We start from the raw sequence: 13,333 nt of genomic DNA, 5'->3' as shown, positions 1-13,333 counted from the left end.
GTAAACAATGTCTCTTGTTTTTCCATCGTACGCTGAAATATTTATATTCATAACTATTATGGTAAACAAAATTATTATATTTACTAACAAAACTAATACTGAAAACTACACCAATAAAAACACTTTTGACTGTAACAATCAAGACTGAACATTCGGACGGTTTAAATTTCAACCATCAAGATCGACCGGCAGACCACCAAACAAGCACCTGAAAGTACCGGCCTATACATTTACTGAAAGGTTATTTCAAATTGAAATATAATATTGTATCTATTACTGTATATTTTTAATTTTAAAAGCCTGAAATCTCCGGGGAGGGGGGATTCCCTCCGGGCCCCCCTCTGAAAATTCATCACTGCTAACCACCCACTTTGTTATTGACTGATTGCCTGCAATACATTTTTACACGCTGCGCCTATGTGACAGCAACCCGTCAAGCCAGCCTCCCACAGTCCTTCCGACGCAAATTTCCGTAGTGTCAAAGTTCAAATGCGAAGTAACAGTGCAATCGATGTGAGAGCAGTGTGACGTGCTGGAGCCAAAAATTCGAGTCACGCATCTCATATTCAGCACGAAGCATGGAAAACGTCGTTAAATGAAACCTGCGACCTGTTGTACAAAGTTGGCACACATCTGCTTGCTTCCACCCACGCTTCGCGAACTTCGTAGCACAAGATCTGAACCCCCTGGCAGAGTGGAGTGCAAATCCCAGTAAATGTAGGCTACAACGTATTTCGTTCGAACCTTGAATTGGAAAGCAAACACAGTAGGAATAAGGTTGATATTATTATTATTATTATTATTATTATTATTATTATTATTATTATTATTATTATTTATTTATTTATTTATTTATTTATTTATTTATTTATTTTTTGCTGTCGCTGTAGCAGTTCAAGCAAGAATAACTGAAAACTATCACATGTATAACAACACATCCAATTATGCCAATCAGTAACTGGAGCTTTAGTTCCCAACAGACTGTGAAATACGTGATACTGTAGGGATGGTATTTGCTACTCAAACTAACAGCAGTTGGTAGAACATTAATTTTATTTGTTACAAATCTAACAACAGAGCAGACGTGATGCAAACAACAAAGAACGATGTATGTCATTCCTAATAATCGTACAGTTTTATCTTAATCGTAATAGGCCCTATACAAAGAATATGCGACGAAGAGATCAAGAAGACATAGATGAAATATAGTGGGGAAAGGATCAAATACAGGTACTGACAGAAAACATCAAAAGTTAGGCCTGGGTTTGAACACTGACTCCCTCCCTCCAATACTACTAGACACCTCGCCAAGCAGCTCAGTGGTAAGGACCTGTTCTGTTCGGACGAACTACTGTGTACTGTTTTGAGATATAATACAATGAACTGCATACTTTTGTCATTCTGATCTTGTGACTAACAATATAAACCTGACCTTCCTGCGATGTCATCTGGGATTCTAAACAATGAACTGCATACATTTGTCATTCTGATCTTGTGACTAACAATATAAACCTGACCTTCTTGCGATGTCATCTGGGATTCTAAACAATGAACTGCATACATTTGTCATTCTGATCTTGTGACTAACAATATAAACCTGTCCTTCCTGCGATGTCATCTGGGATTCTAAACAATGAACTGCATACATTTGTCATTCTGATCTTGTGACTAACAATATAAACCTGACCTTCTTGCGATGTCATCTGGGATTCTAAACAATGAACTGCATACATTTGTCATTCTGATCTTGTGACTAACAATATAAACCTGTCCTTCCTGCGATGTCATCTGGGATTCTAAACAATGAACTGCATACATTTGTCATTCTGATCTTGTGACTAACAATATAAACCTGACCTTCTTGCGATGTCATCTGGGATTCTAAACAATGAACTGCATACATTTGTCATTCTGATCTTGTGACTAACAATATAAACCTGTCCTTCCTGCGATGTCATCTGGGATTCTAAACAATAAACTGCATACATTTGTCATTCTGATCTTGTGACTAACAATATAAACCTGACCTTCTTGCGATGTCATCTGGGATTCTAAACAATGAACTGCATACATTTGTCATTCTGATCTTGTGACTAACAATATAAACCTGAACTTCCTTAATTTCACTGTGACCCATCTCTATATCTGAATAGCCGTGAGTTACCGCATTGCTCTTTCCATTGTCGATATGCTGATGCGAATGGAACAGGACAGCATCGCTGTCTAACGTACAATACACCGTTCGGCAATTACGAGACACACGCCTCAATCAGCTGCGGCAGGTGTTGTGCTCCCCTCTCGTGCACTGTTTAATAAAGCTGCCGCCGACCGCGGTTGAAATCAGATACAGAATGTAGTACAGCGAAGACAGGGTACTGCGATTTCTTTACTTACTTATTTTATTCGCCATTTCAACACGCTGTCATCTTATTGTGTATAAAAGAATGGTTCAATAAGCGAGCAATCAAACATGCAGCAGGAGAACTCAATTTAGTCATGAGAATCTGCGCCGCAAGAAATCAACGATCTAAATATCGTCCTACACGAAGTTGCTAAATCGTCTACCTTGGTCTGCATTATGTATAAATTTGCCTTATGTAACTAATGTCTTGTGTACTGTACACGTGTTAACTCGACTACCTACAAGTTGTCTTACATGAGTTTGCTAAAACATCTACCTCAAGTTATCTTAAATCTAGTTGCAAGTTGTTTTACTCGAGTTTAGTAAATCGTCTAACTCAATCTTAGATCTAGCTGCAAGTTGTCTTACATAAAGTTGCTAAATCTTCTATCTTCACTTATTTTAGATCTAGCTGCAAGTTAACTTACTTGAGTTTGGTAAATCGTCTGCCTAAAGTTATCTTAGATCTAGCTACAAGTTGTCTTACATAAGGTTGTTAAATCATCTATCTCAAGTTATTTTAGATCTAGCTGGAAGTTGTCTTACATAAAGTTGCTAAATCCTCTATCTCAAGTTATTTTAGATCTAGCTGCAAGTTGTCTTACATAAGGTTGCTAAATCCTCTATCTCAAGTTATTTTAGATCTAGCTGCAAGTTGTCTTACATAAAGTTGCTAAATCCTCTATCTCAAGTTATTTTAGATCTAGCTGCAAGTTGTCTTACATAAGGTTGCTAAATCCTCTATCTCAAGTTATCTTAGATCTAGCTACAAGTTGTCTTACATAAGGTTGCTAAATCCTCTGTCTCAAGTTATTTTAGATTTAGCTGCAAGTTGTCTTACATAAAGTTGCTAAATCCTCTATCTCAAGTTATTTTAGATCTAGCTGCAAGTTGTCTTACATGAAGTTGCTAAATCTTCTATCTTAAGTTATCTTAGATCTAGCTGCAAGTTGTCTTACATAAGGTTGCTAAATCGTCTACCTCAAGTTATCTTAGATCTAGCTGCAAGTTGTCTTACATAAGGTTGCTAAATCGTCTACCTCAAGTTATCTTAGATCTAGCTGCAAGTTGTCTTACATAAGGTTGCTAAATCGTCTACCTCAAGTTATCTTAGATCTAGCTGCAAGTTGTCTTACATAAGGTTGCTAAATCGTCTACCTCAAGTTATCTTAGATCTAGCTACAAGTTGTCTTACATAAGGTTGCTAAATCGTCTACCTCAAGTTATCTTAGATCTAGCTGCAAGTTGTCTTACATAAGGTTGCTAAATCGTCTACCTCAAGTTATCTTAGATCTAGCTGCAAGTTGTCTTACATAAGGTTGCTAAATCGTCTACCTCAAGTTATCTTAGATCTAGCTACAAGTTGTCTTACATAAGGTTGCTAAATCGTCTACCTCAAGTTATCTTAGATCTAGCTGCAAGTTGTCTTACATAAGGTTGCTAAATCGTCTACCTCAAGTTATCTTAGATCTAGCTGCAAGTTGTCTTACATAAGGTTGCTAAATCGTCTACCTCAAGTTATCTTAGATCTAGCTGCAAGTTGTCTTACATAAGGTTGCTAAATCGTCTACCTCAAGTTATCTTAGATCTAGCTGCAAGTTGTCTTACATAAGGTTGCTAAATCGTCTACCTCAAGTTATCTTAGAGCTAGCTACAAGTTGTCTTACATAAGGTTGCTAAATCGTCTACCTCAAGTTATCTTAGATCTAGCTGCAAGTTGTCTTACATAAGGTTGCTAAATCGTCTACCTCAAGTTATCTTAGATCTAGCTGCAAGTTGTCTTACATAAGGTTGCTAAATCGTCTACCTCAAGTTATCTTAGATCTAGCTACAAGTTGTCTTACATAAGGTTGCTAAATCCTCTATCTCAAGTTATCCTAGATCTAGCTACAAGTTGTCTTACATAAGGTCAACAAGTCGTCTGTCTCAAGTTATCTTAGCTCTAGCTGCAAGTTGTCTTACATAAGGTCAACAAGTCGTCTGTCTCAAGTTATCTTAGCTCTAGCTACAAGTTGTCTTACATAAGGTCAACAAGTCGTCTGTCTCAAGTTATCATAGCTCTAGCTACAAGTTGTCTTACATAAGGTCAACAAGTCGTCTGTCTCAAGTTATCTTAGCTCTAGCTACAAGTTGTCTTACATAAGGTCAACAAGTCGTCTGTCTCAAGTTATCTTAGCTCTAGCTACAAGTTGTCTTACATAAGGTCAACAAGTCGTCTGTCTCAAGTTATCTTAGCTCTAGCTACAAGTTGTCTTACATAAGGTCAACAAATCGTCTGTCTCAAGTTATCTTAGCTCTAGCTACAAGTTGTCTTACATAAGGTCAACAAGTCGTCTGTCTCATGTTATCTTAGATCTGGCTAGAAGTTGTCCACCTGAACGCCGTTTCACATAAGGTTCAGCCGAACGTAGTGACTATGAACACGGCACGTGATTGGCTAGACGCTAGAAGGAACAGGTATGCAAATGCTTTATGCTGCAATGTAGATGATCTGTGCTTAAATTTGTAAAACATGTTGAGCAATAACGAAGTTGAAGTGCTGGACGACATATTGCGAGATGTGCAACAACACGAAGCGTCCAGTTCGAATACCTGCGTGTTACTTTGCAGTCATCATGGCCTAACGATCATGAATAAACACAAAAGTAGTGCCACTTCCTGTTGCTTAAATAAGACAGTATATGCAACACAAGGACACGGGATAGTTCGCCAGTTTCTCTTGACAACAGACGAGTTGCATGTTTCACACTCCAAACTGCGTACTAGAAACAGATTTTATACCATATATTTCTACTTATGGTATATCTAATATACCTTTATTTTTAGGGTATAAATCATATAAGGTATTTGATTCTGGTTGGAGAGAATATTTTGGAGGTCAAGGTATATATACACTGTTTATACATATAAGCAAAATTAATCAGTGATGACAGTATAATAATTTAAGGGCCGTATTCATAGACATTCTTAGCGCGGGCTTCCGGTGGATGATCAGCGAACTAACGTTTTTCGTATTCATAAACCAGTGTTAGCGATATGATATGATATGAATCCTGTACAAGTAACCAGTCGATAGTCGGGGCTAGTTTAGCACGCTCGTAGTGCGGGCTAGCGAAATGTCTATGAATAGCACCCTGAAATATTATAATCAAATATTTCGGAATATTCCTTTATAGATTTGCGAGAGGAGTCATCCGTCGTAATGGACACCGATTGTACACGTGAACATTGTTTTTAGAGGGAGCTGATCGTATTTTCCCTTTGTTTACATTTGACCGAACTTGTGAGAGATTACGATAAGAATGCTCTTATGGATGATGCGTTAGGTAGCCGCCATCTGCATCAAGTGAAGTGGCAGTCGTACAAGCGAAGTGTAACCAACACTGGAGACCAAACCTGCGTGGAACCTCCGCTTCGTATCCATTTGGTCCGAGTCTCCGCGCTCATTTGTTTGTACTGTTCACTGATACCACTTCAATAACAAACATCACATCTGATCTCATCAATTGCATTGAGTGCAAAGCAAAAAGCTAGCGAAGCTCCCTCCCATACGATCCGCAAAAAATGTTGTAAAACTGAGTAATCAAATCGACACATACTGCAAACATAGTAATCTGAGAGTGACTTCCAAGTTGAAGAGATCACATCTTGAACAGTATGTTCTTATTATTATTATTATTTGCGCCAATCTTCGTTGCGTCTTGTCGGGGGTAGAATGAAGTAGTGTAGAAGCTTGAGGGTGTGATGCGTAGGGAGGAAAGTGCCTGGTTACAGAAATAGTGATTTACTGAAGTGCTTTAGTTTCCTGCACTGCTTCTCGAAGAGGAGAAAAGGGAGTGCCGTTGTGAAACCTCGAGCATTTAAATTTGACCCTTGACTCTCGTTTGAACTATGTGAAGATGTAATGATTGCACAGGAAGTGAGGGGAAATTGAAACACCTGAGGGAGAATAACGCGTACCCCCTAGGGTTTTAATATGAATTTTGTTCCTTATTAGCTAGCGAAACACGAACCAATGGAATCGTTAAGTTGTCACATGGAGTGCCGTGACTGCTCATTCAGAGCTGTTACATTTTTTCTTGAGTTGCAAACATAGTTATCCGCTTTCTACTATATATTTAACGACGCTGTACCAAGTATTAGGTTATTCAGCATCGATTATAACAAGATGGTATTGGCGAGATGAGGCCGAGGATTACTTGACTTTCGCCTCACAGTCAATGAAAACTCGAGGAAGAACGCAACCAGGTAACAGCCCAAGCGGAAATCGAACGGAGCTCCGGATCAGCAGGCAAACCCACCGCCGATGACTATAATTAAGGAGCGGATTTCTATGCAATTGAATATTATTTTTGCATGTGATAAAACACAATTAACAAAGTTAAAAATTCCGAACATGAAGTTTCAAGTTTAAAGCCCGAATTTTATTTCACATAAAAACACATATTTTCACAAAAAAATTATGTAAATACATATTTTCAGGAAATCTATTATAAACAGATAAATCTTGGAGTTTTTTACTTAAATAATTTTTTACAAGAACTTTTAAACATTTTAAAACTAAATCAATTATGTCTCCCAGAAGTACGTTATCTTTTTAAGAATTCTTGGTTGCTTCGTGTTTCTAAGCGCCTGTTATCGAGTTTCGTCAATCGATATCCTTGAAGATATATTGAAAGATGGTTGTTTAAAAAACGATTTGGCTTTCCTATTAGCAAATCAAAGCTTTTTGTGTTACACCATAAAAGAAACTCGAAACATCCAAAAACCTGTTGTCTGAAACAGGGAGGTGCGTGCCGTGGAAATTAAACTAGACTCTCTACCAGGTTCAGAAGCAAAATTACTAAGGGACAAATTCCAGAATGTGTTTGGGAAAAACAGTGGATATAAAAAAAATGTGTAAAGTTGCTCAAGTATTGGAGGGTGTGTCTGTAGGTGAAACTGACGGTGTTTGTGTTTGTGACATTCCTCTCTTTAAATATGCACGTCTGACGTCCTGTGATGTGGAAAGATCGTTTTCACAGTTTTCACAGTCGTTGTTCAGAGATAATCGGCATGCATTTGTGATGGAGAATTTGGAGATGACCTTTGTTGTTCACTGCAATTCTCGGCCAACTACTAGCACTCAAGTGTGGTTGGTGAATACCTGGTAACATTTTTTTTTTCCAAACTAAGTAAGGTATTTTTATCATATTTTAAAAAATATATATATTTTATTTTTAGAAAATATTTTCGTACTTTTTAGCACATAAAAATCCGCTCCCTAACTATAATATACACATCTGCTGTGTACCGTATTAACAGCAATAATAATGGAAATTGTGTGATGTGTCTATTGTAAGTTTCGAAGTGGAATGTCTACACGACAAGAAGACTGATATGCTGTCTGTCTATTTCGTATCACTGTGGATTGGTCTGTGTCAGGAGTCCAGCTTCGCTGACTGTGGGCAAGCACACGCGAGGACAAACGGCGATGAAAAATAAAGAACTGCACGTACAGTACTAACTACATTCAGTCTGATCGCCACTTGCTTCACGGGGTCTGTAATCCCAGGAATTAACACAGAGAATGCAGCGACACTGTCGCGTCCTGCACAGAGAGTAAGAGGGTTTTGTGGTTTAAATTAGAGTGGACCATTATGAACACTGGCCCATTTTTTAACATGGAACCTTCTGAAAGAGGGCACCTAATCGGAAAAGTATGTCCGCCACCATTTCTGTAATACTCTAGCCTACTGGCATCTTATTCTTTAGCGAGAATGGCAGCTGCAACCCTCCAGGTATTATTATTGTTAAATCATCGTGTGTAAGATAGCCTGGGACATTCAAGATGAGACTAGTGGCTTGCCGAGTGAATGCTGCGTTTGTTTTCTTGTATTGGCTGCGATATAGGGTTCAAATTTTCAACTTCTGTATTTTTAAGTAATCTTTTTTTCAGATTTTTAATCATATACTCACACAGTTAACATGTGCTATCATGCGAAATTTGAATATTATAGGCCAAACGCGTTTTTATGCATTAATTATTTCATTGTTACATGTAGTTCGGTAATGTTCCTTTCGTTGCATTTTTAAACTAAAACTTTGTCGGTAGTTACTGGAAACTTGTGCAATTAAGAATTGTTCTGGGTTTTATTGTGTGATTACATAAAACAATGTTTTTTTTTTTTTTTTTTTTAACTTTTAGCTTTATTTCACATTTTTCCTTTAAGTTAGTAACTTTATAATTTTGACGAAAATATCGGCCCTAACCCTACCTTGAAAGTTGTTTTATGATTATGTGGGAATGATTCTCATAAAGCGGTGATCTGCGATTATTTGAAATCACATGCCCTATATTAATCATATGAAATATCTTTATCTCGGAAAGTATTATAGTTATCTCTATGAAAATATTTTATTACTGATTTTTTTATTACATTAAAAGTGCTCAGCTCTTGTTTACAAATTTCAAGCAAGTAATACAATTTTTGTAACGACTGCTTTTAATGAAAATTAAATTACATTGATATTCATGCATTACGAAGTTTTTATCCGAATGACCTGAAATAGAGCTCAGCAATCAATGTAATAGTGGAGATAAGCTGTAAAAATTGCAAGCTTCTAGCTGTCTTAGTTCCTGAGAGAACGGTATATAGACTACGTTGGAAATTTTTAACTTCTGAAAAAATGTGCGTCGAAGTAAACATTAGACAGTCTTACATTTTCAAATGGACATAACACTATATTTGTTTTGAAAATCACTACAAAGTCTGTCATTATAGTAATAATAGAGCGCCTGAACAATCTGCGCTCAGAACAGTTTTTTATTAAGATTTCCCTTCATAAACACAAGCCTCCATCGGCACTTTTGTGGCATTCGGATCCCTGCTCGGAAAGCGTTGCAGCGTCCTCGCTGTGCAGTAATTGTTTAAACAGTGACAAGAGTTGAAGCCTGTACTGCCGGGATTCGCACTGCCCAGCCACGCGACTGACTTTCTGTGACGAGGACGTCGACAGTGTGTCGGCTTCTCTGCGAATCAATGTCGTCTTGGGATTTCCCTCGCGAATTTATCTCTACTGTCATTGTTGCGTCACGGCAAGCGATTGTATCTTCTCCCAAATGTTTTCTTGGCTGCTGACACGAGCCAACTGTCAGGAATGATGAGGCATGCAGCGTTCGGAGTTCAGACAATACCATTGGCTGTATGGGCGTCATCTTAACGGACATTCCCCTTAGTGTAATTTAACTATATATATACTTACTTTGTACTGTATTAAAGTAACAGAAAAATATATAAATACTGTAACTAAGCATTACTTCAAATATAAACGTTTTGTATTGCTTTTAAATAAACATTATATTAATTTGTAATTCCAGTAACCGAATAAATGGAGTAGATTTACTCTTAATTTGCACAGTCCACTCGTACGTTAGAAAAAAAGTAATTAACTTATTTTAGTTACATTACATGGCTAAAGCAAGGAGATGCACTATCACCTTTACTTTTTAACTTTGCTCTAGAGTATGCCATTAGGAAAGTTCAGGATAACAGAGAGGGTTTGGAATTGAACGGGTTACATCAGCTGCTTGTCTATACGGATTACGTGAATACGTTAGGAGAAAATCCACAAACGATTAGGGAAAACACGGGTATTTTACTTGAAGCAAGTAAAGAGATAGGTTTAGAAGTAAATCCCGAAAAGACAAAGTTTATGATTATGTCTCGTGACGAGAATATTGTACGAAATGGAAATATAAAAATTGGAAATTTATCTTTTGAAGAGGTGGAGAAATTCAAATCTCTGGGAGCAACAGTAACAAATATAAATGACACTCGGGAGGAAATTAAACACAGAATAAATATGGGAAATGCCTGTTATTATTCGGTTGAGAAACTTTTGTCATCGAGTCTGCTGTCGAAAAATCTGAAAGTTAGAATTTATAAAACAGTTATATTACCAGTTGTTCTGTATGGTTGTGAAACTTGGACTCTCACTTTGAGAGAGGAACAGATATTAAGGGTGTTTGAGAATAAGGTGCTTAGGAAAATATTTGGTGCTAAGAGGGATGAAGTTACAGGAGAATGGAGAAAGTTACACAACACAGAAATGCACGCATTGTATTCTTCACCTGACATAATTAGGAACATTAAATCCAGACGTTTGAGATGGACAGGGCATGCTAGCACGTATGGGCGAATCCAGAAATGCATATAGAGTGTTAGTTGGGAGGCCGGAGGGAAAAAGACCTTTAGGGAGGCCTAGACGTAGATGGGAAGATAATATTAAAATGGATTTGAGGGAGGTGGGATATGATGATAGAGACTGGATTAATGTTGCTCAGGATAGGGACCGATGGCGGGCTTATGTGAGGGCGGCAATGAATCTTAAAAGCCAGTAAGTAAGTAGTAAGTTACATTACAAACGTGCGCTAAGAGGATGCCTGACGCTCTGTAGACAGACAGAGTCCCCTCCATGACGGGATAGATCTTGGAGTTCTAAAGCACTGGCTTCGCCCCGAAGAAACGCCTGGAGTTTTTTTTTTTTTTAATCTTTTCTTGAAAATTCGTCATCCTAGGCCGAGTTTCAACCCGCAAATCAAAGATAACAGCAATCCTGCGTCATCTTTTTGTTTCAAGAGGGATTGAGGCTATAATTTCCAACTTCTATATTTTCGAAGCAAATTTTCTTGAAAGAGTTATCATATAGACCTACTCACACAGTTAACATGTGCTATCATACCAAAATTTGAACTTCATACGTCAAACAGATTTTTATTTATTATGTTATTGTTTTCTACCGACACATATTATAATGCAATTTTTGTCTACTTTAACTGAAATGTGGTCAGTAGTTAGCCTACTGCAGACTTAGACAATTAAGAATTGCTCGGGGTTGTTGTACGATCAATATATTTAAGCAACATTTTTTTTTTTTTTCTATTATCCAATTTAATAAATCCTATTTCACCCTGTGATATTTTTTTATTTTACTTTGCAATTTTAACATGTGAAAAATTATTCGCCTCTATATTATAATTCACACTAAAACGCAGTACAATTTAAATTACCCATACACTTACAAGCATGTCAAGGTGATGCGAGGAGCATTTTATACATTTGAAAAAAAATGGCCAAATGACAAAATTAGGTGAAACTAGCGCTGAGATAGTTTCGGTGATTTCGGCAGTGAAAATAGTTGAATTTATGTTTTTTTGGAAATGCAGTTGATTGTATACGCAAGACATTATAAAAGCTCCAAATCTGATCTGTCACAGATTCGTATATTCAAGGTGTACGAGTGTGAACGGAACTACCTCAGCGCTAGTTTAGCCCAAAATTAATATTTTGTGAAAGAAAAACATTGGAGCATTTTTAAGCATGAAAGTGATGAAATTTTGACGAAAATGTCGAAATTTCATCCACAACCCTTTTAAAATGTTTTAAGCTTAGGAAACAAATTTCCACTGTTTGGCAGAATTCTCTCTCACGAATGAGTTGTGCGGTACGCCGAAATAATAGCAGAAGAATAAACCTATTCATATATATTACTAAGAAATGCCGTCACTGGCTGTAACCGAACGCAGGAAAGCCATGACGCCTGCAGTAGAGGCGACAGACGTAACTGTGTAGTCGAGCAATGTTGCTTACCAGCGGCGTGGCACAGCAGGCCGACGGCGACGAGCAGCGGCGGGTAGCGGGTCGCCATGGTCACGGCTCCATGCTGCAGGTGGTCGTCGTCGCGCACCCACGTCTACTGACGCTCCGCCGCGACCCAACGGCCCGCGCCGCCGTGACGTCATGCGCAGTGGAGCGGCGTCGCAACACCACGCCTACCAAGCGTCATCAGTTTGGTTACTCCGCTCTGTTTGTTCTTCCCACACTTTTCGTCTTCCTCCTATCTTTGCACACTTTTCGTCCTAATTATCTGTTTTTGGTCTGTTACTTTCTTTTCAAACGGTTCTTGTTTTATATTTTTTCTAAGTATTTTCTCAGTCTTACATTTTTCATTGTCACCTGTCTTTCTTCTTACTGATTCTTTCTTCTTTCTCTTTTCCGTTGCATCTTCCATTGTGTTTTCTCGTTTTTATATTTTCCCTCTTGTTTTCTTTTTTCTGTTTCTCTTTCTCTCCGTCTCTTTTCTCTCGATATTAGCTATTTCGAACGTCGCATTGTGTAGGCTACGTTTTCTTTCGATCTGACATTTACTTCGCTTCTCACTCTCTATCGATTTGTAAACTTGCCGTCTCTCTTTCTGTCTGTATGTGGAGCAGATTTCTGTGCACAGGGTCGCTTGTTTATCACGTTGCCATGACACCACACGTGGTTAGTGAGAAACGATTTATAATTGCACAATGAAATAGTTTTTCTGGACTGCACATTTTATCCAAAGCAAATAAAATTGAAATGTGCAACAATGCAAGTATGGTTTGATTCCTGAATATTTACACCTGTCTCTACCACTTTTCGATTTATAAATCGCTTAACGCAGTAATTCTTAAACTGTGGTCCGCGAACCCCGGGGGAGGGAGGGTTTCTAGAGTTTATAGTCGGGAGTCTACAAGCGATTTTGAAACTAAAATTTATTAATTATTTCATATGAAAAATGTAATAAAATGCCTTGCAATCCCAGCAATAAACATATCTTGGTTTTCATAAAATGTTATAAAAACAACTTTGTATTATTAACCAAGCTGAGTTTCGTAAAGTTCTTAAACTAAACTTAAGTTAGTAATATTTAATTCTGATGTGAAAAGTAAATATAAGACAACATTTTCTTACCTTGTACCAAGCAAAAGAATAAAATTGAGGTGGAAATAGGCCTACACTTTTCGCTACTTTAACTTCACTGTACCTGGAAATAAAGATTGACGTGCTTAATATACACTATAATATGCACATCATTAACAGGGATGTATTTCAGGCCTGACGACGCCAGGGTACTATTTTT

General features: G+C 37.7%; 1 protein-coding gene across 2 annotated transcripts in view; it reads right to left on the bottom strand.

Annotated features, from left to right (window-relative positions):
• The window catches only part of Ret (Ret oncogene), a 291,614-nt gene extending 279,451 nt beyond the window's left edge, over positions 1-12,163 (bottom strand). For both annotated transcript variants that reach the window (XM_069844593.1, XM_069844594.1), the window contains exon 1: positions 12,034-12,163. In XM_069844593.1, coding sequence (XP_069700694.1) covers positions 12,034-12,091 — 58 coding nt within the window. In that variant the 5' untranslated portion in view covers positions 12,092-12,163. The remainder of the gene's footprint in view (positions 1-12,033) is intronic.
• Positions 12,164-13,333: the final 1,170 nt, after the last annotated feature.

Source organism: Periplaneta americana, chromosome 13 (genome assembly GCF_040183065.1).
Source record: "Periplaneta americana isolate PAMFEO1 chromosome 13, P.americana_PAMFEO1_priV1, whole genome shotgun sequence".
Taxonomy (NCBI): Eukaryota; Metazoa; Arthropoda; class Insecta; order Blattodea; family Blattidae; genus Periplaneta; species Periplaneta americana.
Note: the sequence above shows the minus strand (reverse complement) of the source record. Positions and strands in the feature narration are given on the sequence as shown.